Source organism: Acinonyx jubatus, chromosome D1 (assembly GCF_027475565.1).
Source record: "Acinonyx jubatus isolate Ajub_Pintada_27869175 chromosome D1, VMU_Ajub_asm_v1.0, whole genome shotgun sequence".
Taxonomy (NCBI): Eukaryota; Metazoa; Chordata; class Mammalia; order Carnivora; family Felidae; genus Acinonyx; species Acinonyx jubatus.
This window is the reverse complement of record NC_069390.1, coordinates 93467827-93492212: the sequence shown is the minus strand read 5'-3', so window position 1 is coordinate 93492212 and position 24386 is coordinate 93467827. Positions and strand designations below refer to the sequence as shown.

The following is a 24386-nucleotide window of genomic DNA, read 5'->3' as shown; positions in this document are numbered from 1 at the left end:
CATCCTTAGTGCCCAGATTGTGGTCTCTAAATAGTATTCTCACTAAAATGACACAAGGTTCCTTGCAGAAATGGCTAATTTCAGGTTGGAGCGAGAAATGTATGAAGACGAGCCTGGAACGTTTTGTACTAGAAAGCAAGGACTCTTCCAGGGCTGTGTTGAAGGACAGAGAAACCAATCTGTGCATACCCTTCAGGGACTTCCACTGGCTCAAAATGAAACAATTCAAGCATCAAAAAGAGAAAAAGCTGTAAAGGATTAAATAAATTAAAACCCATGAGTTCATAATAATCCTTTAAAAATTCATTGATCGCCTGTAACATGTTAAATACATTGAAATTCATGAATTCGTGACAGTTAAACTTATTAGTCACTTTTAGGGACTGCTCAGACATCAGATCTTTCATACGAAATTTGAAATACATCATTACAGTCCCTGTGTAATAAAAATGGCCATAAACACATGAAAAGATGCTCAACATCATTAGTCGTTAGGGACATGCTAGTCAAAACTACAATGAGTTAGAACTTCATACCCGCAAGGATGGCTATGATTAAAAAAAAAAAAGCAATAACAAGTTCTGGAAAGAATACAGGGAAATGGGAATCTTCATAGATAATTGGTAGGAATTAATGGTTCAACCCCTTTGGAAAAACAATCTGGCGGCTCCTCAAAAAGTGAAGCAGATACCTAGGAATAAATCTAACCAAAGATGTAAAAGATCTGTATGCTGAAAACTATAGAAAGCTTATGAAGGTAATTGAAGAAGATATAAAGAAATGGAAAGACATTCCCTGCTCATGGATTGGAAGAATAAATATTGTCAAAATGTCAATACTACCCAAAGCTATCTACACATTCAATGCAATCCCAATCAAAATTGCACCAGCATTCTTCTCGAAACTAGAACAAGCAATTCTAAAATTCATATGGAACCACAAAAGGCCCCGAATAGCCAAAGTAATTTTGAAGAAGACCAAAGCAGGAGGCATCACAATCCCAGACTTTAGCCTCTACTACAAAGCTGTAATCATCAAGACAGCGTGGTATTGGCACAAAAACAGACACATAGACCAATGGAATAGAATAGAAACCCCAGAACTAGACCCACAAACGTATGGCCAACTCATCTTTGACAAAGCAGGAAAGAACATCCAATGGAAAAAAGACAGTCTCTTTAACAAATGGTGCTGGGAGAACTGGACAGCAACATGCAGAAGGTTGAAACTAGACCACTTTCTCACACCATTCACAAAAATAAACTCAAAATGGATAAAGGACCTGAATGTGAGACAGGAAACCATCAAAACCCTAGAGGAGAAAGCAGGAAAAGACCTCTCTGACCTCAGCCATAGCAATCTCTTACTCGACACATCCCCAAAGGCAAGGGAATTAAAAGCAAAAATGAATTACTGGGACCTTATGAAGATAAAAAGCTTCCGCACAGCAAAGGAAACAACCAACAAAACTAAAAGGCAACCAACGGAATGGGAAAAGATATTTGCAAATGACATATCGGACAAAGGGCTAGTATCCAAAATCTATAAAGAGCTCACCAAACTCCACACCCGAAAAACAAATAATCCAGTGAAGAAATGGGCAGAAAACATGAATAGACACTTCTCTAAAGAAGACATCCGGATGGCCAACAGGCACATGAAAAGATGCTCAATGTTGCTCTTTATCAGGGAAATACAAATCAAAACCACACTCAGATATCACCTCACGCCAGTCAGAGTGGCCAAAATGAACAAATTAGGAGACTATAGATGCTGGCGAGGATGTGGAGAAACGGGAACCCTCTTGCACTGTTGGTGGGAATGCAAATTGGTGCAGCCGCTCTGGAAAACAGTGTGGAGGTTCCTCAGAAAATTAAAAATAGACCTACCCTATGACCCAGGAATAGCACTGCTAGGAATTTACCCAAGGGATACAGGAGTGCTGATGCATAGGAGCACTTGTACCCCAATGTTTATAGCAGCACTGTCAACAATAGCCAAATTATGGAAAGAGCCTAAATGTCCATCAACTGATGAATGGATAAAGAAATTGTGGTTTATATACACAATGGAGTACTACGTGGCAATGAGAAAGAACGAAATATGGCCCTTTATAGCAACATGGATGGAACTGGAGAGCGTGATGCTAAGTGAAATAAGCCATACAGAGAAAGACAGATACCATATGTTTTTCACTCTTATGTGGATCCTGAGAAACTCAACAGAAACCCATGGAGGAGGGGAAGGAAAAAAAAAAAAAGAGGTTAGAGTGGGAGACAGCCAAAGCATAAGAGACTCTTAAAAACTGAGAACAAACTAAGGGTTGATGGGGGGTGGGAGGGAGGGGAGGGTGGGTGATGGGTATTGAGGAGGGCACCTTTTGGGATGAGCACTAGGTGTTGTATGGAAACCAATCTGACAATAAATTTCATATATTGAAAAAAAAAGATAATTTTAGGAAGAAAACCAAGTTATGTAGAGTACAATATGTATATTACTAAATACACAAGGTTAATATAGAGAATCTAAAAAGAAAAAAAAAAGTGAAGCAGAGAGTTACCATATGATCTACAACTCCCACCCCCAGGCACATACCCATCAGAAGTGAAAACATATTTCCACACAAAACTTGTGCGTGAATGTTCATAGCAGCCTTGTCCGTAATAGTGGAAACGTAGCAACAATACAAGTGTCCGTCAGCTGATGAATGGATGAAGGAAATGTGGCATATTCACGCAGTAGAATATGATGTGGCCATAAAAAAGAATGAAATACTGATACAAACTGCAACATGGATAAACTTGAAAACATGAAGCTAAGTGAAAGAAGCCAGTCACACACACACACACACACCCCCCACATATTGTCTGACTCCATGTATATGAAATGACCAGAAGAGGTAAACCCATAGAGACAAAGTAGATTAGTGGTTGCCACTGGCAGGATCTGGGGAATGAGGAGGGACTAATGCGTGTGGGCTTTGAGACATTCCGGAATTAGACGGTTGGGATGGTTGCAAGACTCTGTGAATATGCCAAAAAACTAATGAATTGTGTAGTTGTTTTTTTTTTTTTTTTTTTTTATCTTAGAGAGTGTGTGAGCAAGGGAGAGGGGCTGAGATGGCAGGGTTGGGGAGAGAACCCAAAGCAGGCTCCATGCCCAGTGCAGAGCCTGACGCAGGGCTTGATCTCGTGACCATGAGATGATGACCTGAGTGGAAATCAAAGAGGTGGACGCAACAACCAACTGAGCCACCCAGGAGCCCCTGAATTATATATTTTTAAAGTTATTTTTTTTTAAGTTTATTTATTTTTGACAGAGACAGAGTGTGAGCATGAGCTGGGGAGGCGCAGAGAGAGAGAGAGAGAGGGAGACACAGAATCCGAAGCGGGCTCCGGGCTCCGAGCCGTCAGCACAGAGCCTGACGTGGGGCTCAAACTCACGAACTGTGAGATCGTGACCCAGGCCGAAGTCGGACGCTTAACCGACTGAGCCACCCAGGTGCCCCTGAATTATGTATTTTTAGAGGATGAACTGTGTGTTATGTGAATTATATCTCAAAGCTGTTATTTCAAAAACCACTTTGTATAACTTGTTTGAATCCTGATTCAAACGTACCAACTCGAAAAGGATACCTGGAAGATACTGACTCAGTACAAACAATGTTAAAGAGTCACTAATTTTATTTTACATGTGATAATTCTATTGCAGTTACTTAAAAATGATCTCTTACAGATACATCCTGAAGTACTTCACAGAGAAACCATATGACAGCTGGGATTCACCTTTAAATAATTTAGTGGGAGTTGAGCACAGTATGTTTAGAAACAAGACTGATCACATGTTGGTCTTTGCTGAAGCTGGAGAAGGGCCTTCATGTATCCTCTCATACTTTCCTCTCTACTGTTGTATATATTTTTAAATGTCCATAATATAAACATTTTAAAATTCTTTTTAAGAAAGAAAAAAAAAAAGAAAAAAGACAGATGTTAATGACTTGTTACTTATATTAAAAAAAAAAAAAGAAAGAAAAAAGACAGATGTTAATGACTTGTTAATGACTATGGGATCATCTCATTCCTAAAGCCTCTGATTCCAGCCAGGCAGAATCCCCCTCTTCCACTCTGGTAGGCCCCAGCACTCGACTCAATCTTCTGGAACAGGGTTAGGGTTACTTGTACTTCTGTCTGTGGAACTGCATGGTCTATATAAACATATATCGATTACAATCTCAGTCTTCTAAAATTCTCAAGACTGGTTATTCTAAAGAAATGCTTTGTGGGGGTGGGGGGGAGGGGGTGGATAATTGAGAGTTTGTCCCTTGAAATTTTAAACATTTCAGGGGCAACTTGGTGGCTCAGCTGAGCATCCAAGTCTCGATTTCTGGCTCAGTTAATGATCCCAAGGTCGTGGGATCAAGCCCCATGTCAGGCTCCACACTGAGCACGGAGCCTGCTTAGGATTCTCTCTCTCTCTCTCTCTCTCTCTCTCTCTCTCTCTCTCTCTCTCAAATAAAAAAAAGAAGAAGAAAACATTTGAATATTTTTGGGAAAAAATCTTTTCTTTATAAAATATATTGCATGATTTTTACCTTTCTACTCAGCACTTACTTAACTGATCTACTCTATGAGTTTTTAAGAGTTAATAGTTATGTGGCACAAAAACAGACACTCAGATCCATGGAATAGAATCGAGAACCCAGAAATGGACCCACGCACGTATGGCCAGTTAATCTTTGACAAAGCAGGAAAGAATATCCAATGGAATAAAGACCGTCTCTTCAGCAAGTGATGCTGGGAAAACTGGACAGCAACATGCAGAAAAATGAACCTGGACCACTTTCTTACACAAGACACAAAAGTAAACTCAAACTGATGAAAGACCTAAATGTAAGACAGGAAGCCATCAAAATCCTCGAGGAAAAAGCAGGCAAAAACCTCTTTGACCTTGGCCGCAGAAATTTCTTACTCAACACGTCTCCAGAGGCAAGGGAAACCAAAGCAGAAATGAACTATTGGGACCTCATCAAGATAAAAAGCTTTTGCACAGCGAAGGAAACAATCAGCAAAACTACAAGGCAACCGACAGAACGGGAGAAGATATTTGCAAATGACGTATCAGATAAAGGGTTAGTGTCCAAAATCTATAAGAACTTATCAAACTCAACACCCAAAAAAAGAAATCATCCAGTGAAGAAATGGACAAAAGACAGGAATAGATACTTCTCCAAAGAAGACATCGAGATGGCCAACCGACACATGAAAAAATGCTCCACGTCACTCATCATCAGGGAAATACAAATCAAAACCACAATGAGATACCACCTCACACCTGTCCAAATGGCTCACATGAACAACTCAGACAACAACAGATGCTGGCGAGGATGCGGAGAAAGAGGATCCCTTTTGCATTGCTGGTGGGAATGCAAACTGGGGCAGCCACTCTGGGAAACAGTATGGAAGTTCCTCAAAAAATTAAAAATAGAACTACCCTACGACCCAGCAATTGCACTACTAGGTATTTATCCAAGGGATAACAGCATCCATCGAAGGGGCACATGCACCCCAATGTTTATAGCAGCACTATCCACAATAGCCAAAGTATGGAAAGAGCCCAAATGTCCATCGATGGATGAATGGATAAAAAATATGTGGTGTATAAGTACATACACACACACACACACACACACACACACACACACACACAATGGAGTATTACTCAGCAATCAAAGAGAATGAAATCTTGCCATTTGCGACTACATGGATGGAACTGGAGTGTATTATGCTAAGCGAAATTAGTCAGAGAAAGACAAATATCATATGACTTCACTCATATGAGGACTTTAAGAGACAAAACAGAGGAACATAAGGGAAGGGAAACAAAAATAATATAAAAACAGGGAGGGGGACGAAACATAAGAAACTCTTAAATATGGAGAACAAACAGAGGGTTGCTGGAGGGGGTATGGGAGGGGGGAGGGGCTAAATGGGGAAGGGGCACTAAGGAATCTACTCCTGAAATCATTGTTGCACTAGATGCTAACTTGGATGTAAATTAAAAAATAAATAATTTTTTAAAAAGTGATTAAAAACAGAGCTGTTCTACTGGGAGAGGTTGGTAAACAGACAGCTGCCCTCTTGCCCTCCCCAGGGAACCACAGGGTACCAAAGAGCACAGTGTGAAAACCACAGTTCATCTAACCCTTTCCATCTCCCAGATGAGGACTATGGGACCTAATGGTCTAATTCCCACGCGAGGTCACACAGCTAATCAGAGACAAACTGCCTGGACTAGAAGCTAGATCTCCAATACCAAGGAGCTTACCAACTAGCCATGGAAACGGAATATGTGTGTGCTAGAATGTGGAAGAGAATTCAGGCTGTTTTTCAAGTTGTATTATCAAAGCCTGAGAAGTTGGCCAAGTCCCTTGCTCTTTGGGTTTCGGTTCCTCGACTGAACCTTCTGTTCTTAATAACTTATGTCTAAGTATCTATTAACGGCGAAAAGAGTGATCACTTACATGCTCAGTCACACCATTTTTTCATTGCATACTTGTACAAATTTGTGGACTTGTTATGAATTTAAATACAAATGGAAAATAAAAATGTTGACATTGTAAAAATAAATAATCATTATGGAAATTAATCGTGTACTTGCTATCATCCCCTGACTGGCACACAGGGTTTTCAGCTACAAGTTTCCCGGGTGCCTACACCAAATGACTGCACGTTGCTTTGTTTTCCTGAACATGTCTTATTTTTGTGATACTCCTGTCTCTTCACTTGCTGGTAGTGTCCCATCTCTGTCCTCTGGGTGCCTTTCATTATCCATCTCTAACTTGCTGCTTCTAATTTAACATATAGGCGATGGAACCAGACAATTAACCTTGTTAGAGTTATGCCTAGAATGACGGCACTTTCCAGCTACCCGTGAAAATTTCAGTTGCTATTTATTAATAGCCTATATTTTTTATTCTTGAGTGCATCCTGGGCTTAAAAAACAAGTGATGTAATCATCCTAGTTATGTGCCAAATAAGAGTATATCTCTATTAAAAGAGCTTATCTACCCTCCATGCAAGGGCTAAATTATCAAGGTATTGGGGATTTTCAGCATTTACTGAGCATCTACTAAGTGTCATGCACAATGCTAGTCCTTGCTCTCCAGGAGCTTACCCTGTAGTAAGGAGGTGACAGAATCATTAACACGTGACTAATAAGGAATACACTACCATACCTACATAAGGACACGTATAAGGACAGAACCATGCACTTGGGTACCGTGGGGCCACAGACCAAGGGCCATTAGTCTAGCATGGGGTTTGTCAACCTCAGCCCTATTTACATTTTGAACTGAGTGGGTTTTTTTGGTGGTGGAGACTGCCCTACTCGTTGGCAGGTTGTTTGGCTGCATCCCTGGCCTCCAGCCAGTAGATGCCAGAAGCACTCCTGGAAGTCATGACCATAAAAAATGTCTCCAGACACCACTGATGTCCCCTGGCGGACAATACCGCCCAGGATTGAGAACTACCCTGGTCCAAGGGTCATGAGGACAGTGTCAGGGGACTGTCTGAAAATTCTTCCTGTAGGAGAGGAAGCTCACCAAGGTCATGTAACTGGGTAGAAGTTGGTCCAGGAGGGGAGAACTAGTGGAGGATTTTACTGATTTCAGCTCAGGTCATGATCTCACAGCTCATGAGTTTGAGCCCCGAGTTGAGCCCTGTGCTGATGGTGTGGAGCTTGCTTGGGATTCTCTCGCTCCCTCCCTCTCTCTCTCTTTCTCTCTCCCTCCCTCCCTCTCTTAATGACCCTCCCCTTCTTCTGTTTTCTCTCAAAATAAATAAATTTAAAAAAAAACAGTAGGGAGAAGGGATAGACGGAGTGGGGGTGGGGAAGGATGAAAATCACTCCGGCGTTGCTAACCTATCTATATTGATGATTTTTTTTTTGCCTTATCTTTCTCATTTTTCTTTGTGTTTTGGTGATGGTCAGGTTGACAGCTTAATTCCGAGCAGATAATACACGGAAAAGCACTTTGCAAACCCTGGGAAGTGTCACTCATACACAAAGTATCGCTGGTATTACCATAGCAACAGATAAAAACAATGCAGTTTATGGCTTTCCTTGTATGTGCTAATTCTTAGGAATTTGTGAAGAACAGAGTATTGCCGTGTTGCTTATTAAGCCATTGTCTCTCACGCCAAGCCCCCCCCCCCCCACAGCCTGCTTGCCAGAGCTAACCACAATCCTAACTTTATGAGAATCACTACTTTTTTTTTTTAGTTTTCGACACAAACTGTGCATCCATAAATATAGCACAGTTTAGTTTTTCCTCTTTTTAACTTTATATACAAGATCACACAGTACGTATTTTGAGGGGTTTTCTTCCTCAACATTTTTAAGATTCCCTCTCTGCATTGCTCTATCGCATTTGAACGCAGTCATCACAACTGGTCCCACCCTCTCTGCAAGAGCAGGGGATGCCACCGCGCGTGCGCCCGCCCCCTCCCGGCGCTGGCCCCGCCCCCGGCGCTGGCCCCGCCCCCCCGGCACCTCGCTAGCTGAGCTCCGGGCTTGGGTCTCGTTGGCTGCGGTCTCCAGGGCAGCACCTGCGACGCGGGCGGGCGGGGCGGGGCCGGGCGGCGGGAGGGAGGCCGGCTGGTGGCGGCACTGGAGAATGCGGGCTGCGGGGGTCACGGTCTCCGAGGAGCGCTGGGCAGGTGACAGGCGGTTGCCTCCTGAAGGGGGGGGGGTGCGCGTGCCCGGGAGGGAAATGGGAAGAGCTGAGACTTGGGGGGGGGGGGGTTGGTGGGGACGGGGACAGCAGGAAACCTCCAGAGGAAACTGGATCAGGACCAGGAGACACCCAAGGAGCCCGTGCTAGACAGCATTTGGGGTCCAGGCGGGAAGGGGGACCGTGGCGAGGCAGGGACAAGGGCCCCTGGAAATGCTTCGGTGCCTAGACTCCCGGAGCAGCCCTGTCCTCTGTTGACTAAGACCCGTGCAGGGCAAAACCCGTCACTTCCCTGATCTTAAACCGCCTTTGGTGCCCAGTCTTGTCCATCAGTGGGGGGGGAAAAAAAGGCAAATACAGAAAACAAACCGGCCGCCCCATACGGGCAGTTTCCAGGCTGTTCCACAACAGGACAACTTTCTACTTTTCCTCTTAGCCAGAACACGCAGAGTTCCCTTTCACCTACAGAAGGAAATTCGTTCCTCCCCGTATGAGAGGACGAGACTCAAGGTCTTGAAGAGAACCCTAGGGAACTGGCCGAGTCTCAGCGCCTGGATACCAATGGCGACATCCCAGCCTGTCTTGTTTACTTTGTAACGAGATTTGTCAGCCTCTCTAGGTCAGAAATTCAGTGAAAAACAACTGTACCACTAGGGAGCCACTTTCATTACATTCAAGATACTAGTTTCCCCTCTTTAATCTCACGCCTTTATGAGATCAGGCCTCCACCAAAGCCTGGTGATGTTTGGCTTTATTCTCTCCCCACTATCCCAGATTTCATTAACAACAAAATTATCTTCTTCCACGGACATTATTTTTTTATTCGTTAAATCTCAGAAACCTTAGCCTATTTCATTTAAGAACTACTGAGGGGACTGAAGGATTTCATGAGCAATTCCAAATTGAAACAGAATGATTATTTTAAGCCTTGTCTATAAGATCCCAAGTACAGAGGCTTAAACTCATTCAGTCAAACTCTTAACAGATGTTTATACAAATTTTCCATTAAAATGTTAGTACTTGGTGGATTTGCTGCTTTCTAAAAACACCCGAGGGGCCCCTGGGTAGCTCTGTCAGGTAAGCCTCCGACTTCAGCTCAGGTTCATGAGTTGAGTTCAAGCCCCGCCTCGGGCTCTGTGCTGACAGCTCAGAGCCTGGAGCCTGTTTCAGATTCTGAATCTGTCTCTTTCTCTCTCTCCGCTCCTCCCTGCTAGCACTCTGTGTCTCTCTCAAAAATAAACAAACCTTAAAAAAAAAAAACTTAAAAAAATAAAAATAAAAACACCCTAAAGAGCAACAGTTAATCTGCTTATCAATATTGAGCTAACAAGGTAAGGCACACTATGTATTTTTAAAATGAGCTGATACAGCAAACTAGTCTGTACAGTTAACCGATAATATATTAGGTCTACCCCCTTGGGGGATTTTGAATTAAAAAGAAAACCACTTCATAATGTATTTAAATCTGAAAGCTGCCTTTTGTCTGTTTTGTTTGTTAAGGTATTTTCCTCTAAGGAGCTGATAACGTTAGCAACCAGATTCCACGTGATTACAGTGCAAGGAATCCGAATAAGTTCATTTATTTAATTAAAGCTAGCGGTCTGCCAAAATAACAAGAGCCCTTAAAAATGTTACAGGAATCTCTGATGGTAAAGTTTCTGTTACCTGACCTACAGGGGGAAAAAATGGCACAAAGGCGGGGAGAAAGAAGACAGAGCAAAATAGGAATGCTAGATGGAGATGAAAGGGAGCACAATCCAAAATCATCATCTCCTTTCAATCTGATATGAACTCAGAGCACCCCTTTCCATAAACCGTCTCATGGGTCTTTATGACAGCCCTTTGAGACAGGGAAGGCTTGCCTGGAACCACACACTTAAGAGAGTTAGAAGGGACCCTCGCTGTTACTCAGGCCAATCTCCCACCCACCCAACATTCTCCAGGACAACGTCCCTCTCAGGTAGGTAGATGTCCAGCCTCTGCTATGAGTCACTTAGTGGCCGAATGCACAAAGCCTCCAAATATTTTGTTAAACGGTTCTAATCATTGCTTTTTTAAATATATATACTGACCGGAGGTTGACCTCCATGTGATGGCCACCTAAGTTACACATTCCTACCCAGTAGCAAGCTGGGTACCAACATGTCTCCTAAATGACAAGACCGGCCAATATTGGTCTACGCACAAAAGCCTTCCCTCTTTACAGTTCCAAAACACATTCTTCCCCTTTTTTCTCCTCTACTTTTCAAAAGGTAGACCCTGAACCTGTTTTATTCTATTCATGAATACTCCTGAATCTGGCATATTTATATTGGTGCCCTGGGTGTTCGAAATAATTAATTATTTAGCTCTTGTCCAGGCGTGTCTGTGACAGGCCCTTGGAAGGCAGAGGAAGGAATCTAGCCACTGGATTTCCTCAATAAAGCTGCATTTGATTACTCAGGCTATTTATGAGCTCCACATCAGATGTGTTTCCGTAGAGAGAAAAACACAATAGTTTTTCTAATAGACCTTCCTCCCACAAAAGGGTACAAAAAGGCTGCAGATAATATAACGGAGTTCTACTCACTTGAATGTTTGAGTAACCCTGGAATTAAAGAGCTTTCAGGAGTCGCCAAGTGACATAAACTTCATTGTTTTTTAGGTGATGCTTTTGTGAACCGCAGCTTTAAATATTCAAGCCAACTGCTCCTATCGAGAATATTTGTATTCATATTCATAAGTGTATTTTTTCAAGATGAGTCATAGTAAATTAATTCCCAAGCTCTCAATTCGGTCTCCTGTCCACCACACCAGCTTAAAAGTCCAGTCCACAGAGCCACCTTTTAAGAAAGACTTACACCTGATTTCAAAAGACTCCTTGGAATCCGATTCAGAAAGCTTCACTCAAGAGAGCAAGTCCCAGTCTGAACTTGGAAATCCAATCCAGGACAATATGGAGCCTGACAGCCTGGAGGAGGAAAGCCCTCAACTGGAAAGCCTGAGTGAGACAGAAGAGGAAGCAAGCAGAAAAGCAGCCCAGAAGGACGGCAAGGAAAACCTCCATACCCAGAACGATGGCATATATTCCAGGTAAGGAATTGGCTTGTGTAAGGTACCAGTGGGTTCTGAAATGTATTGTTAAATAATTACAAGCAACAGTAAGGACAGGCTAGAGTCATGAACACCTTGTAATGTGTCTGGCACTGGTCCCAAGCAACTAAGGACAGCTCGAAGGCAGGTTTTGCCATGTTTGGTTGTTTGTTTGTTTTTTAACTAAAAAATATGCAAAAGACAAGGACGGGTATCAATAAGGGCATATGCACTCCTCATTTCCTGTCCATATTCCAAGTGCCTCCACTGCTACGACCTGACCTTGGAGAAATTCCAGGAAGCCTGTTATATAGGAAAGCACCAGGACGTGGAACCAGGTGGTCTTGATTTAGTCCAGGCACTGCTATCTAGTCTGTAATTTGGATAAATCATTTAACTCTTTTGCGACTCATTTTTCTCACCGGTCAAACTGATCTGGCCTGCCTATATCTCCCAGGACGGCTATCAATGTCAGTAAATACATTCTGGGAGTAGAATCCTAGCTACCTCCCGGGGCTTATATAATCATATAAGGATTTAATTTCTAGTAAACTGTATTTATGGGGTATTAACATAATGCTATGTGGGAGCTACCAAATAATTTAAGAGAATATAAATGAGTACAGTACTCAGTTTTAACGAAAATACTAATTTTCTGACACAGTATGGAAGAAGTTAAAAGCTACTGATTAGAAAAGAGGTTTTCACAGGGTAATGAAGTATATAGTCCAAAACGGACAGTCTGGGTTCAGATTCTGCCACTTACTAGCTGTGTGACTTGGCCAAGTTCACTTAATCTCTGTGCCCAGTTCCATCATCACTGAAATGGGACAATAGTTCCTTCACTGAGTTTTGAGGTGAAAGTCAATCAATATACACAGAGTGTGTAGAATGAAGTGCTTTTTAAGTTATATAGGTATCAGGGGTTTTTTTTCTAAATGGATAAAATATATTAAAAAAATTTTTTTAGTGTTTATTTTTGAGAGAGACAGAGAGAGAATGTGAGTGGGTTAGGGGCAGAGAGAGAGAAAGACACAGAATCCGAAACAGGCTCCAGGCTCTGAGCTGTCAACGCAGAGCCCGACGCGGGGCTCGAACTCACGAGCTGTGAGATCATGACCTGAGCCGAAGTCGGACGCTCAACCAACTGAGCCACCCAGGCGCCCCTAAATGGGTAAAATATATTGAACAAAGTTTATAGAAGGCCTAGAACTTGGGCAGGCAGGGTTTTGGAAAGAAGGTAAAATTTGACAACAACAGAATTAGAACGAACGCGTGACACGTTAAAGCCCCACTTGGTGCCAGAGGAGCAGAGAGAAAGAGGACGGCACAGGGCCCTGATTATAGGAACCACAGTGAATGCAACCAGCCCACCCCCCAGACAGGGCATTGAACATGGAACCCAACAACCAGCCCCAGCAACACCGTCCTAACAAGGGCACCTGCGGGAGCCACAGTGACGGCCCAGTCCTGAGTCTTTTTCTTCCTTTCTGCTTTCCTTCCTTCTTTCTTTCACTACGGACATCCTGCAGAATCAAGTGCATTTGCTTCTAAGCAGTAACTGCTGTGACCAAGGTGCAGCCACGGCGCTGGGGGAGAGAGAGGGGCTCAGGGAGGCATCAGCCAGACAGCCACCCCTGTGTGGCCTGGGTTGGGTACACCACGGGGAGAGAATACAGGCTCTTGGGGACACCTGGGAGACGAAGCCATGTGTAAGGAAGATTATCCTTTAAGCAGGTGCATTGTGAATTAGAGGGTAAACTCATGATGGACAAAGAGACTACCAAATAGTAACAATCTATAGCCATGACAACAGTATCTCTTTTTAAAGGCCCATCTGTAATTTCTTTTAATTCTGCATTGCCATCCTGCAAGAAAATGCTGCTATTCCCATTTTATGGATAAGGAAAATGAGGTGAACAGAGATCAAGTAACTTGTTCAACATCATAGTGCTGTGGGAGGATACTTGTGGTTTTGTTCTTGATGTTGATTTAAATTTCGACAAAATTCTGGGGGGCCTGGGCGGCTCAGTCAGTTAAGCATCCGACTCTTAATTTCAGCTCAGGTCATGATCTCATGATGCCTGAGATCAAGGCCCACGTTGTGAAGCCTGCTTGGGATTCTTCCTCTCTCTCTCCCTCTCTCTCAAAATATTTTAAAAAATATGACAAAAATCCTAATCTACAGATTAACCCTTCTTGCCATATGTGTGTCGTATATTTTTTTAAAGACCTAAAATGTTACAGATAAAGTTTCCTTATTCCCCTTCTCAAACCCATTCCCCCACGTGCCTCCTCAGAGAGAACCAGTATGTACCCTTCCGTGGATGTGTATCCTTCTTAGCAATCTTTTCTTCACTTACTGCATCGGTAATTTAGAAAGAGAATGAGAACATGAGTTGACAGGGCCTGTTGACACATTAGATATGGTGACCGAAGGAAGAAGAGAAACCAAAGGTCAATATTAAGGTTCTCGTAACAATAGCCAGCATTTACAGGATGTTTATCATGAGCCCATCCCTGCACTAAACACTTTATGCGTATTGTCTCATTTAATCTGTATGAAGCCCTGTTAGGAGATGCTACAATGATCCCCATTTTAAAGGCTGCCCACGAGGCTTAAAGGGATTGTTACTATATACATTTATTACATCGGCTGAGTGGGAGAGTGGAAAGCTCACACAGTCTCTGTGCCTTAAGCCGTGTTTTTATCATAGCTCTGATGTAAGAGAGTCAGAGTCTCCTAGGTAATAAATGGTAGTTCTTTGGGGGTTTTTCTCCTCCAGAAACGAGGGCACTGGAAAGGACAGATCTTTGCAGTAGATAGGCATTCTTGTCGGTACTTTTACAAGGGAGAAACCAAAGCAAGGATCCATTAAGTGACCTCATTTCCCCAGTGTTGAGTTTTTCTTCTTTTGAGTCCAGTGCTCAGGAAGCAGACTTTTCTCCCTTGCTCTTTACCCCAGGCCAATGTAAATGCCACTCAATATATTTCAAAATAAAGACCACTACTTATAGAAATCAAAATTATGGTCAGGGCCCTCGTCTTCTGATTCAGAGATCCATGAAGATTGCTGTTTTTTTGTAGACTGATTTTATTTCGAAATCTTTAATGACAGACTGTCATCCCCGGGGTTAGAATGGCTTTTAGCCCTAGTAATTGTTTGGCGGTGTAGTGCTCCGTGCACTGAACATTAGGAGGACCAGTTCTCCACTACAAAGGAAAACAGAACTGAAACATTTAGCCAAATAATGCCTCAAAAATATTATTCAGGTTAGTTATTGGCCTTTTTCACTTTAGTCCTAGAAACCTTTCCTATGTGCAGTTGTTGCTTGGCCCTGGGTAGTTTGCTAGCCGTGAAACAGACAAATCGATCCCAGGCTCTCCTATGAAATTCAAGCAGGCTTTCATTTTTGCGAGGTAGATGGTATTCTGGGAGTTGTAGTTCAAAAACAATTACTCAAAGCCGTGCCTTAAAACCATGAAAAATCTCTTTCCTCTTGCTGTTATAAGGAACAATTTTAAAAGCTGCCTGACAAATCACTTGAGCCCCACTCTTCTGTTTTGATGTTCCCAGAACCTCCTCAAAGCAATTACTCTCCTGTACCTCACCAAAGTCAAGCCATAGTTCAATGTATATGGATTAGAGAAAACCTTTTACTTAATGGAAATTGGAGCGGCATTGACTACAGTGAATGAATCAAGAGTGGAGAGAGAGAGGATCTCCACGTGATAATCCTTAAACCCCACTCCACAACTAGCCATAGGAAACTCGGCAATGGCAAAGAAAGAGATCAATGTAATTCCTAGAGCATTAGAAATAGCCTCTTCAGTCGTGGGGCCTCTGAAACCTTCTATGTTAAAAAAAAAAAAAAAGGGGGGGGGGCAGCGGTACCATACCTAGTATATGTGTTTAATAAGAATACTTAAATGTAATTAGCTACCATTTGTAGTACTATTTGCTTTATATATACTATCTCATTTATCCTTACAAGAGCCTCTTAGGCACTATTATCCCCATTTTGCAGATAAGGAACCAAGGCTTTGAGAGTCGTGTAGGTGTATGTCGTTTCTAAGTGGCAGAGCCAGAAATTGAACTGAATGAAAGCTCTCCTAACCAAAGCCTGATCCTCTAATTATCGGTTATCTAGATAGGTGATCAGGGCTGATAGCAAAAATTAAAGCTATAACAATCTCGATATGGACTAAATGGAGGCCAGAGTAAATATGTATGTAAGGTAATAAATTTTAGGAAAGTAACACACATTTTTTTCAAGGATACTGTGCCTTTGCAATGCACAAACATTGATCGCACTTTGCTCTGGGCGGCAGGGTCATTGTAGCCTATATGCCGCAACATCTGTACCGGGAAACAGAAATGTTTTCATTCATCAAGGCCTGTAGGTGTCTTCTGCATCACCTGGGAATGAAAGCCTTCACCAAAGATCCCATATTCTAATAAACCACCTCATACCAGAAATCACCGGGCAGGAGACAGGCACAATGAGGATTTTTTTTTATTTTAATTTATTTTAATGCTTATTTATGAGAGAGAGAGAGACAGGGAGACAGAGTGCAAGCAGGGAAGTGGCAGAGAGAGAGACACAGAATCCGAAGCAGGCTCCAGGCTCCGAGCTGTCAGCACAGAGCCCAAGGTGGGGCTCGAACTCCCGTGCCAGGAGATCATGACCTGAGCCGGAGTCACACGCTTAACCAACTGAGCCACCCAGGTGCCCCCCCACCCCACAATGAGGAATTCTTACCCTGTGATACTCAAAACTGTCTAAAAGTAAGAAATGGATTCAGTAATAATCTGCATTTTTATCGTGCTGTGGTGTTATAGGATCTTCCCCTCAAATGCTTTCATAGGTATTATTTCTGATTACTAATACAAGAATCAGGTGGAGGGCTTAGAGCAGTACTGAAGAACCAAAAGAGACAGTGGGTAAAGAGAGACTTGGTAAAAAGCAAAACTCAGTGGGGCACCTGGGTGGCTCAGTCAGTGAAGCATCCGACTTGGGCTTGGGTCATGATCTCATGGCTTGTGGGCTTGAGCCCCACATCGGCCTCTGTGCCGACAGCTCAGAGCCTGGAGCCTGCTTTGCATCCTGTGTCTCCCTCTCTCTCTGCCCCTCCCCTGCTCGTGCTCTGTCTCTCAAAAAATAAATAAATGTTAAAAAAAAAAAAAAAAGGAGCAAAACTCAGCATTTCGTTTCCCCTCAAATTTCCCAGGCTGTTTTGGAGAACACACTGGAAATATTAAGCTGAGGGCAGACTTTCTTTCACAGGTGGTGTAGAGATTCCCGCCCCCCATTAGTAGAGTAAGGATGACACCCGAGGGCTCGTTTAACATGCTAGTGTTACTAAGAACATTGTGAGAGATTCCAGGACCCCACACTCATCCCTGTTGGTCTCTAGAAACATTCACTCATGTTCATTTTTACTGACTTTATTGGATAGATTTTCAATTTAAGGACATCGGTTGGCCAACCACTTGAAATATATTACACTGCCTTCCTTACTCCACACAGTATTTGGGGGAACGGCTACTAGCATTTTTGTTGTTTGTTTCCGATCACGTGGGAGTGGCTGTATCAGAGAAGTGACTTTTTGCCGTAGGTATTAGTCATTTGTTTTCTTTTCATCCGTTTGTTCAGAAACTCTGCTGTAGTTAAACCTCGGTGCCCTCCCCCGGGAAGGCAGGGTGCCATCACAACGGATGAGCCGTCAGAGACAAAAGTAAAGAATGTGCGTGGGCATAGATTGTGTCCATTAAAGGCAGAGTCCCCGCCAGAAATGCTAACGCCGCAGTGCCCTGGGGTTTAATGCCCTCGGAGACCACCACCAGTTCCTTTCTGGCTTATTTCAAAATTGGGATGCTTACTGTGTTAAATTAGTAAATAGCGAGTTCCGAACCTCACAAAGCAGAATTTAAATTCACATCACCTACAATCCTGTGAGTTTATCAAGATGATTAAGCGGATTATAACCAAGTTACTAAAGGAATGGCTTAATCCATGGCCTTTATTGTATTCATTTTATTTCTACTCCCTGGCAAGTGGGAAAATATAGAAAGCTTTCATTACTATACATTTTGAATATATTGAATTTAAAATGAATGCTTTTTCCAATTCGTTTTTTTTTTTTTTAATGTTTATTTTTGAGAGAGAGGGAGGGAGGGAGGAAGGGGCAGAGAGAGGGTTCCTCGCTGACAGCAGAAAGCCCAATGCGGGGCTAGAACTCATGAACAATGAGGTCATGCAAACCGTGAGATCATGACCTGAGCCAAAGTTGGACGCTTACTCAACTAAGCCACCCAGCCACCCCTCTCTTATGTACATTGGTGAGTTTAGCACAATGGATGCAACCCAATGAATAAAACTGGATTCTTAGAGCTGCAGGGCTCTTAAAGCCCAACCTATTTTCCTTATCGTCCAAAGGAGGAACCGGGGGCCGAGGGCGGTGAAGAGATTCACCCAAGTTCACCCAGCCGGTCAGTGGCAAAATCTGGACTTGGGACCCAGGTTTCAAGACCTGTCCCTTCCACTGCTTTTCTCATGACATCACGGCTACCTTGCAGGTACAATGCTGTTAATATCTGGCATCTCAAAGACAGGAAATTCTATCTAAAGAAAGTGTTAAGCACCTAGACATTTTATAAATCCAAGGCTCTGCTTCTAAGAAGGCAGCGTTTCTGCAGATTAAAAAGAACATCCAAGACCTGTACGGAAAATTCCTAGTGAGCGCTGTAACTCTCACTGACTGCGAGGAATTATGTTTCTAAATACTGGACATACAACATTTTCCTTGTGAAGCTGTAGGTAGGCTTTGTTTCACGTTAAGTGATAGAGGTGAGGTACTAGGATTTTACACTGCGATTACAAACACACACTCTTTACAGCATTTATTTTCCTTTAATTCACAGATTGCCCTTGATTCAAGGCTGAACGTGGGGCAAATATCTGGTTATTTTGCCGCCGTAAATCTGTTGTCGACAAAGAAGGGACTTTAGTCGGAATTACCCAAATTATATAATTGCTGTAAATAAAATCCACTCGGTACCATCCAATCCCTTCTCTTCGGTGTGTTTCTGTAGATAGTGTTTGGCCTTCAGTTCATTAAAGCAACATTCTTCCATTAAAATGTTTAATTTTTTTTAGCAGAATGCCTACATTAAATGAAATTTCCCGAACTGCAAACAACCTACTTGAAGTACATCCGTATATTTGTGGCACCATTTTATTTCATATTTGCAGAAGTGATTTTTTAATCCTTTGGATTTATTTCATTTGATTTACTTAAAAGCCATTGATTAAAAGATGAACATGAGCCTAGAATTCAGAAATCCTTGGCAGTGATTGTCAGTTTTATAGTTCCTTAAAGAAGCATTAAAAACTTTACACTTAAACAAAAATTGAATTTGCTGTTCATATGCATAAAAGATTTAATGGCATATAAATTGGGAATAATTGGTCTGTTTAAAAGGATTAAATTAAACCTGAATCAATAATAACATGTGCAGTTTCAATTTAACTGCCTACTTAAAATAAAGTGGCAAATAAATAACTGCTAAATGATTAATAGCAGTGCTTTTATTCACCTCCTCAACAGGCAAAATGGCCAGTTATTGAATATTTTATTATGAGTGCCAAGGATGTTAATTGTGCTAGAAACATGCTCTAATTTTAGTAGGTTTTTTTTTGATCGAGTGCTATGCTACATGTGAGGCTCTTCATTAAATGGAGATTTGATTTTATTTTGTTTGGAGTACAGTAAGTCCTCAAATACGGTCCATGAAAGCCGGCAAATATCATGGTGCATGCATATGAGACCACCCTCCCCTGCCTCTCTGCATCCGTGTCTTACCTAGGCATCTGAAGAGGAGACCTTGCATCTGTTGTCTGAACGGTAACAAAAGAGTTGTGTCCGCATTGTCTGCGTAACCTTTCTAGCGAATGCGGAGGAAAAGAAGTGCATGTTTTGTGTGCAGATGATTACCGATGAAGGAGCACTTCACGCTCATTTTGTTCCCGCGTGTTGACCTGGACCACGAGACATAATTGAGCGTCTTTGCACACAAGCCCGGTACAATGGGGATCCTTCAGTATCATGTTCTGTTTCGGCCATTAGATTTGTTTCTGTGAAACAGTACAGCTTCCCATGCCCGTGATTTTGCGAAACGTAACCTTTCATTTGTTTCAACGTAGAGTTTCCACCTAGACGGGGGACCGAGGGGAGACTTTGAGACAGTCGTGGCCGGCGCAAGTGGCACAGCGTAATTAAAGCTCTTAGAAGAGCCACGTTTTCAGATTTAAATCTGCTATGCAAACATCATTAGCGTTTCTCTCCACACGATTGGTTCAAAACCAGTTTTCTCAGCCAAAGCCATTAATTCTTTCTAATTTGTTTCCAAGCCCGTTGTGTTTTCTAGGTTCCACTTATAAACACCAGTCTCTCTGCGGCGTGTGATATAGTTCTACGGGCATTTAGGAACGGAAATTTGTTGAGGCCCGAAAGTACAGTTATTTCTGTAGATCTAAAGTAATTTAATTCTCCCTGTTTTATCTTCCCCCTCATCTTTCAGCAGGTTCTTAAAATACTTCACCACGTGGCTGAAATTTCTTAATCCCATCTCCTAAACTATAGCTCAAAAAGATTGTCCACGGTGCCTAAATCGTGGTTTAAAAAAAAAAAAATTGGATTTTTAAAGATAAGTGTTAATCCTTCAAGGCCACTCAGGTGCCACTTAGTGCATCACAAGACAGCCTTATGTTCTGGAAAGAACATAAGCCCCAGGGAGAGAAGAATCCCTTGAGATCTATCAGCAGGAAGCACAATACACAACACTGTTATGTCACGGTGACTGTGACACTCAGCAAGCAAAGCACGGTGACAGAGCTCACTGACATAGGCTTTCACAGCTAGCCCTCACTCCGTGTCAAGGACACAACTACAAGCATTCGTACGTATTAATTCACTTAATCCCCTCAACAGCGCTGTGAGATGGGTGCTGTTCTTATCCGCATGTTACCGATGAGGAAGCGCAGAGAAGGTAAATAATTGGCCCACGCTCACACGGTTACTGGTGGCATCAGGAATTGTGAATACGGGCAGTCTGATGTGGGCCGCCTGTCCTTAGACGCTCTGCTATACCATTTCTCAGAACCAAAGTACTCCCCGTCATTATCCGGGCAGGAAAAGCACCACGGAGATGATGTATAACTGAGGAAGGTCTACGGTCGCAACTGCGGGCATAATGCCATTCCCGGCCGATGCTGGGTAAATACGATGACCGCTCTGAGCGCTAGTCTTACTGCAGAGATACAACCAGGGAAACCATATCCTTCAATCCTCGAAGACTACCTATTTTTTTTTTTTTATAATAATAAGCACCCCTCAGCGTATCGCTTCTTCTGTGAGTTTATCACAGGGTCATAGAAGGATAGAACTGAAACGGACCTTGAGGTGATCATCTAGCAACCGACTCTGGAAAGAAGAGGTTAACACGTTTTCAGGGATAAGCAAGGTTGTGCAGCCCCCCATTTTAAATACCCATAATATGCTGCATGTTTCTGTACACATCTAACTTCTGCCTTGATTGTGAGAGCTGGCGCAGAAAGCCTGTTTCCTTTCCAGCAGGTAAGATCCGCCGGCCTGCTTCTGTTTGCTCACCACGCTCCAATGCCTCCGCACCCGGGGAGCCGCTCAGTGTGTATGCAACTAACTCACTAACTCACATGAGGCAGGCCTCGCTCTGTGACTGCCCGCGGGGATAGCTGCACAACACAGGCCACCGACCCCGTGGACAGGAGCCAGGGCAGGCTGCCACGGTCTCTGTCCCGGCTCCACCACGTGTTCGCTCTGTGACCTTGGCAAAGTGACACAAGCTCTCTGGGCTTCAGCTTCTTCATCTATTAAATGGGGCGCATGAGAGTACTGCCCTCACAGGGTTGTTCTAAGGAAAAAACTGGAGATTCGCCGTGAGCACTCCCCCTCCCTGGCACGCAATAAGTATGCTGCCTTCCCAAAGTCAGCCCGTCACATGCCACCCCGACCGAGTAGCCGAGCAGATCCGCAAAGTGATGCGTCACTCTTAACGGAGTGCAAAGAAGGGGACTCTATCTGTTCGAAACACCAAATACATATGCACACCTCTAGAGACAATCCCTTCCCAAAACTCATCGCCTGGACTGTTCGAAAGTATTCGTGTCTAACACCTCTGTTCTCTAATTAAGTTATTTTTGCTCAATGAAAGCCAGACTCTCAAGTTCACTGAGGTACATGCAGACCAGGTTCCTTCGCAGAGTTCACAAAGCCTTTCAAAGACCTCCCCCCTGCTTCGCCCTGAGCTCTCCTCAACCTGCCCTCCGCTGCATCCGTACAGAATCTGTCATCAGGTCCCTCATCACGGCCACTGTAAACTGCCTGTTTCCTGGTCTGTATTCCCCACAAGGCAGGGAGCCCATCGCTGTATCCCCGAGCTCAGTAAGTGCTCAGTAAATACCTGTAGAGTCACTGAGTGAGCAAACGAGTGAGGGAATTTAAATTCTGTGAAACGGAGCAAATGAATGAACAAGGAGAGTTAAACGTTATGTTTTCCTTTCAATATGTACTGGATACGGGGAAACGGCACCCTTCTTCATGTAAAAAAAAAAAAAAATCATGGCTTTACTGAAGATTATATGATTACATTGAAGATATAATCAAGGTACCCCTTCCTCTTCTCTTCCCTAAACCACCGCCGATGAACCCTATGTTTAACTCATTACGAACCAAGCCTTAAAAGCTTTCACTAATTTGGTTCCAGGCAAGAAGCTTTCCTGCATGTTTCGAGTCTGATTTCCTACACCGTTGGGTTTTTAAAAATTAACATCCGATGCCACATTTGTGTTGACTCGAGTATTTTTGAGGCCCAGTTATTTAAGAAACACCCGTTAACTCCTCTGTCCATAGCTCAGGGTGGAGTACTAAGGGCAGAGGTTAGGGAAGGAAGGGTGACACTTAAGTCCCTGTTGCCCAGAACCTTAACTAGGTCGAGAGGCAAAGTTACCACAGTGAAAATAAGCAAATACAAACCCTTAATTATGACATAACTGCCTCATTTTGATGCTTATGCAAGCCCAACAAGTAAACAAAATATAATTTTTCCCTACTTACAGACCAGAGAGACTGGCTCAGAGATGACAGCATTCGATGCACAGATAGGTAAGGACAGACCCAGAACTGTCCAGTCCCAGGTCCAGATTGTGCCCTGCTGCACCACTCCGTGTCCCCGCTACCTGCCCAAAGAGACCCACGGAACCAGGCAAAAGGCAAGGCCAAAACACAGTGCTTTCAACGTGACAAGACATCACCCAGGAGAAAGGTCCCCCTCAAAGCCCCAGAGGCACGTAACCCTGTGCTGCCTAGGGGGTGGACTAAGCTACACAACCCGGTGTCCGGCTTCCCGACTCGTGGGCGCAATCTCCCTTCAGGCATTTTGCTGGAAGAGCGTGTCATTTCGCTTCCCTGGGTGGAGAAAGAAAAGCAACCAGCTCCAAGAAGTTCTCCGTCTTAATACGTGAACCCCAAATTCAAAATGACGGTTTAGCAAGGCATGGGAGTTTTGCGGTGTTGCCCTAATTTTTGCCTTAAATCGAAGCAAAAGAAATCTAGGTCCACGTTAAGAGAAGTAAATTAGCCGTAGGGGCACCATTAGTCTGTTTACCCAGCATAGAATTACGTCCTCTGTAAACGGGAATATCAAGTAGCATAAAAAGCCTAGGTGATTTACATTTTCTTTTTGATTAGAGGATTGCAAGTACTGTACTCAAGGAAGGAAAATCTCCCCCATTTAGCTTTTGAAGATCAAAGGGGCCATTAAATATGCCATATTACCAGCCTTTTTTTTTTTTTTTTTTTTTTTCTTTTTTGGTTAAGACCGGGAGGTGCTTTACAAATTGAGACTGTCAGGAGGAAAAGGGAAGACTTTATTTGGGGTCATATGCACGGATTATGGACTGGCCCGTGTCCCTAAGGCAGGACCCTACGTTTAACCTTTGGCTGAAACAGGGCTGTCCTACAGCTTAAAGCGCATGCTGACCTGTCTGCTGCTCTGTGTGCATCGATTCGACCAATGAAAAGAACATGAACTGAGGATGAGTTCGGATTCTCAACATTTGGGGATCTTTCTGTAGCGCGGCTGATAAAACCTACAAAGATAAAGTGAAAAGTAAAATCGCTTTACAGCAGGATGAACCTAGGCGGGTATTCAGTTGAGACGAATCTTGCTTTCCCTCACAAAAGGCGCAGACCGAGGAAAATAGCGTCCAGGCAGCAACAACATGTTCTTCCTAGATAAGCAGTCAGATGTGTAGGTCACCAGCCAAAACGTGAAATCAATTTTATCTTCATTAGCCGAAGTACTTAAGGTGTGCATAACAGCCTCCCTTAAACAGTGAGTCACTGACATTTATTTTTCAGCTGTTTTTCTAGCATTTGTAAATTAACTATCCCCCACTTTGATTCTGTAATTTAATGAACTGGGGTAATTAAGACCTTTTCGTCCTTAGGTACAGCGTGTAAACCTAATCTGAGCCTCAG

The 24386-nt window shown here is 43.1% G+C and overlaps 1 protein-coding gene across 7 annotated transcripts in view; it reads left to right on the top strand.

Annotated features, from left to right (window-relative positions):
* Nucleotides 1-8554: 8554 nt before the first annotated feature.
* Nucleotides 8555-24386, top strand: part of JHY (junctional cadherin complex regulator) — a 60121-nt gene continuing 44289 nt past the window's right edge. For 2 of the 7 annotated variants that reach the window (XM_027036772.2, XM_027036769.2), the window contains exons 1-3: nt 8556-8717; nt 9168-9350; nt 11376-11803. In XM_027036772.2, the coding sequence (XP_026892573.1) occupies nt 11469-11803 (335 nt within the window). In that variant the 5' untranslated portion in view covers nt 8556-8717; nt 9168-9350; nt 11376-11468. Of the gene's footprint in view, nt 8718-9084; nt 9351-10407; nt 10692-11375; nt 11804-24386 lie in introns of those variants that run through there. The other 5 variants (XM_053203963.1, XM_053203964.1, XM_053203962.1 and 2 more) reach the window with 5 other exon arrangements.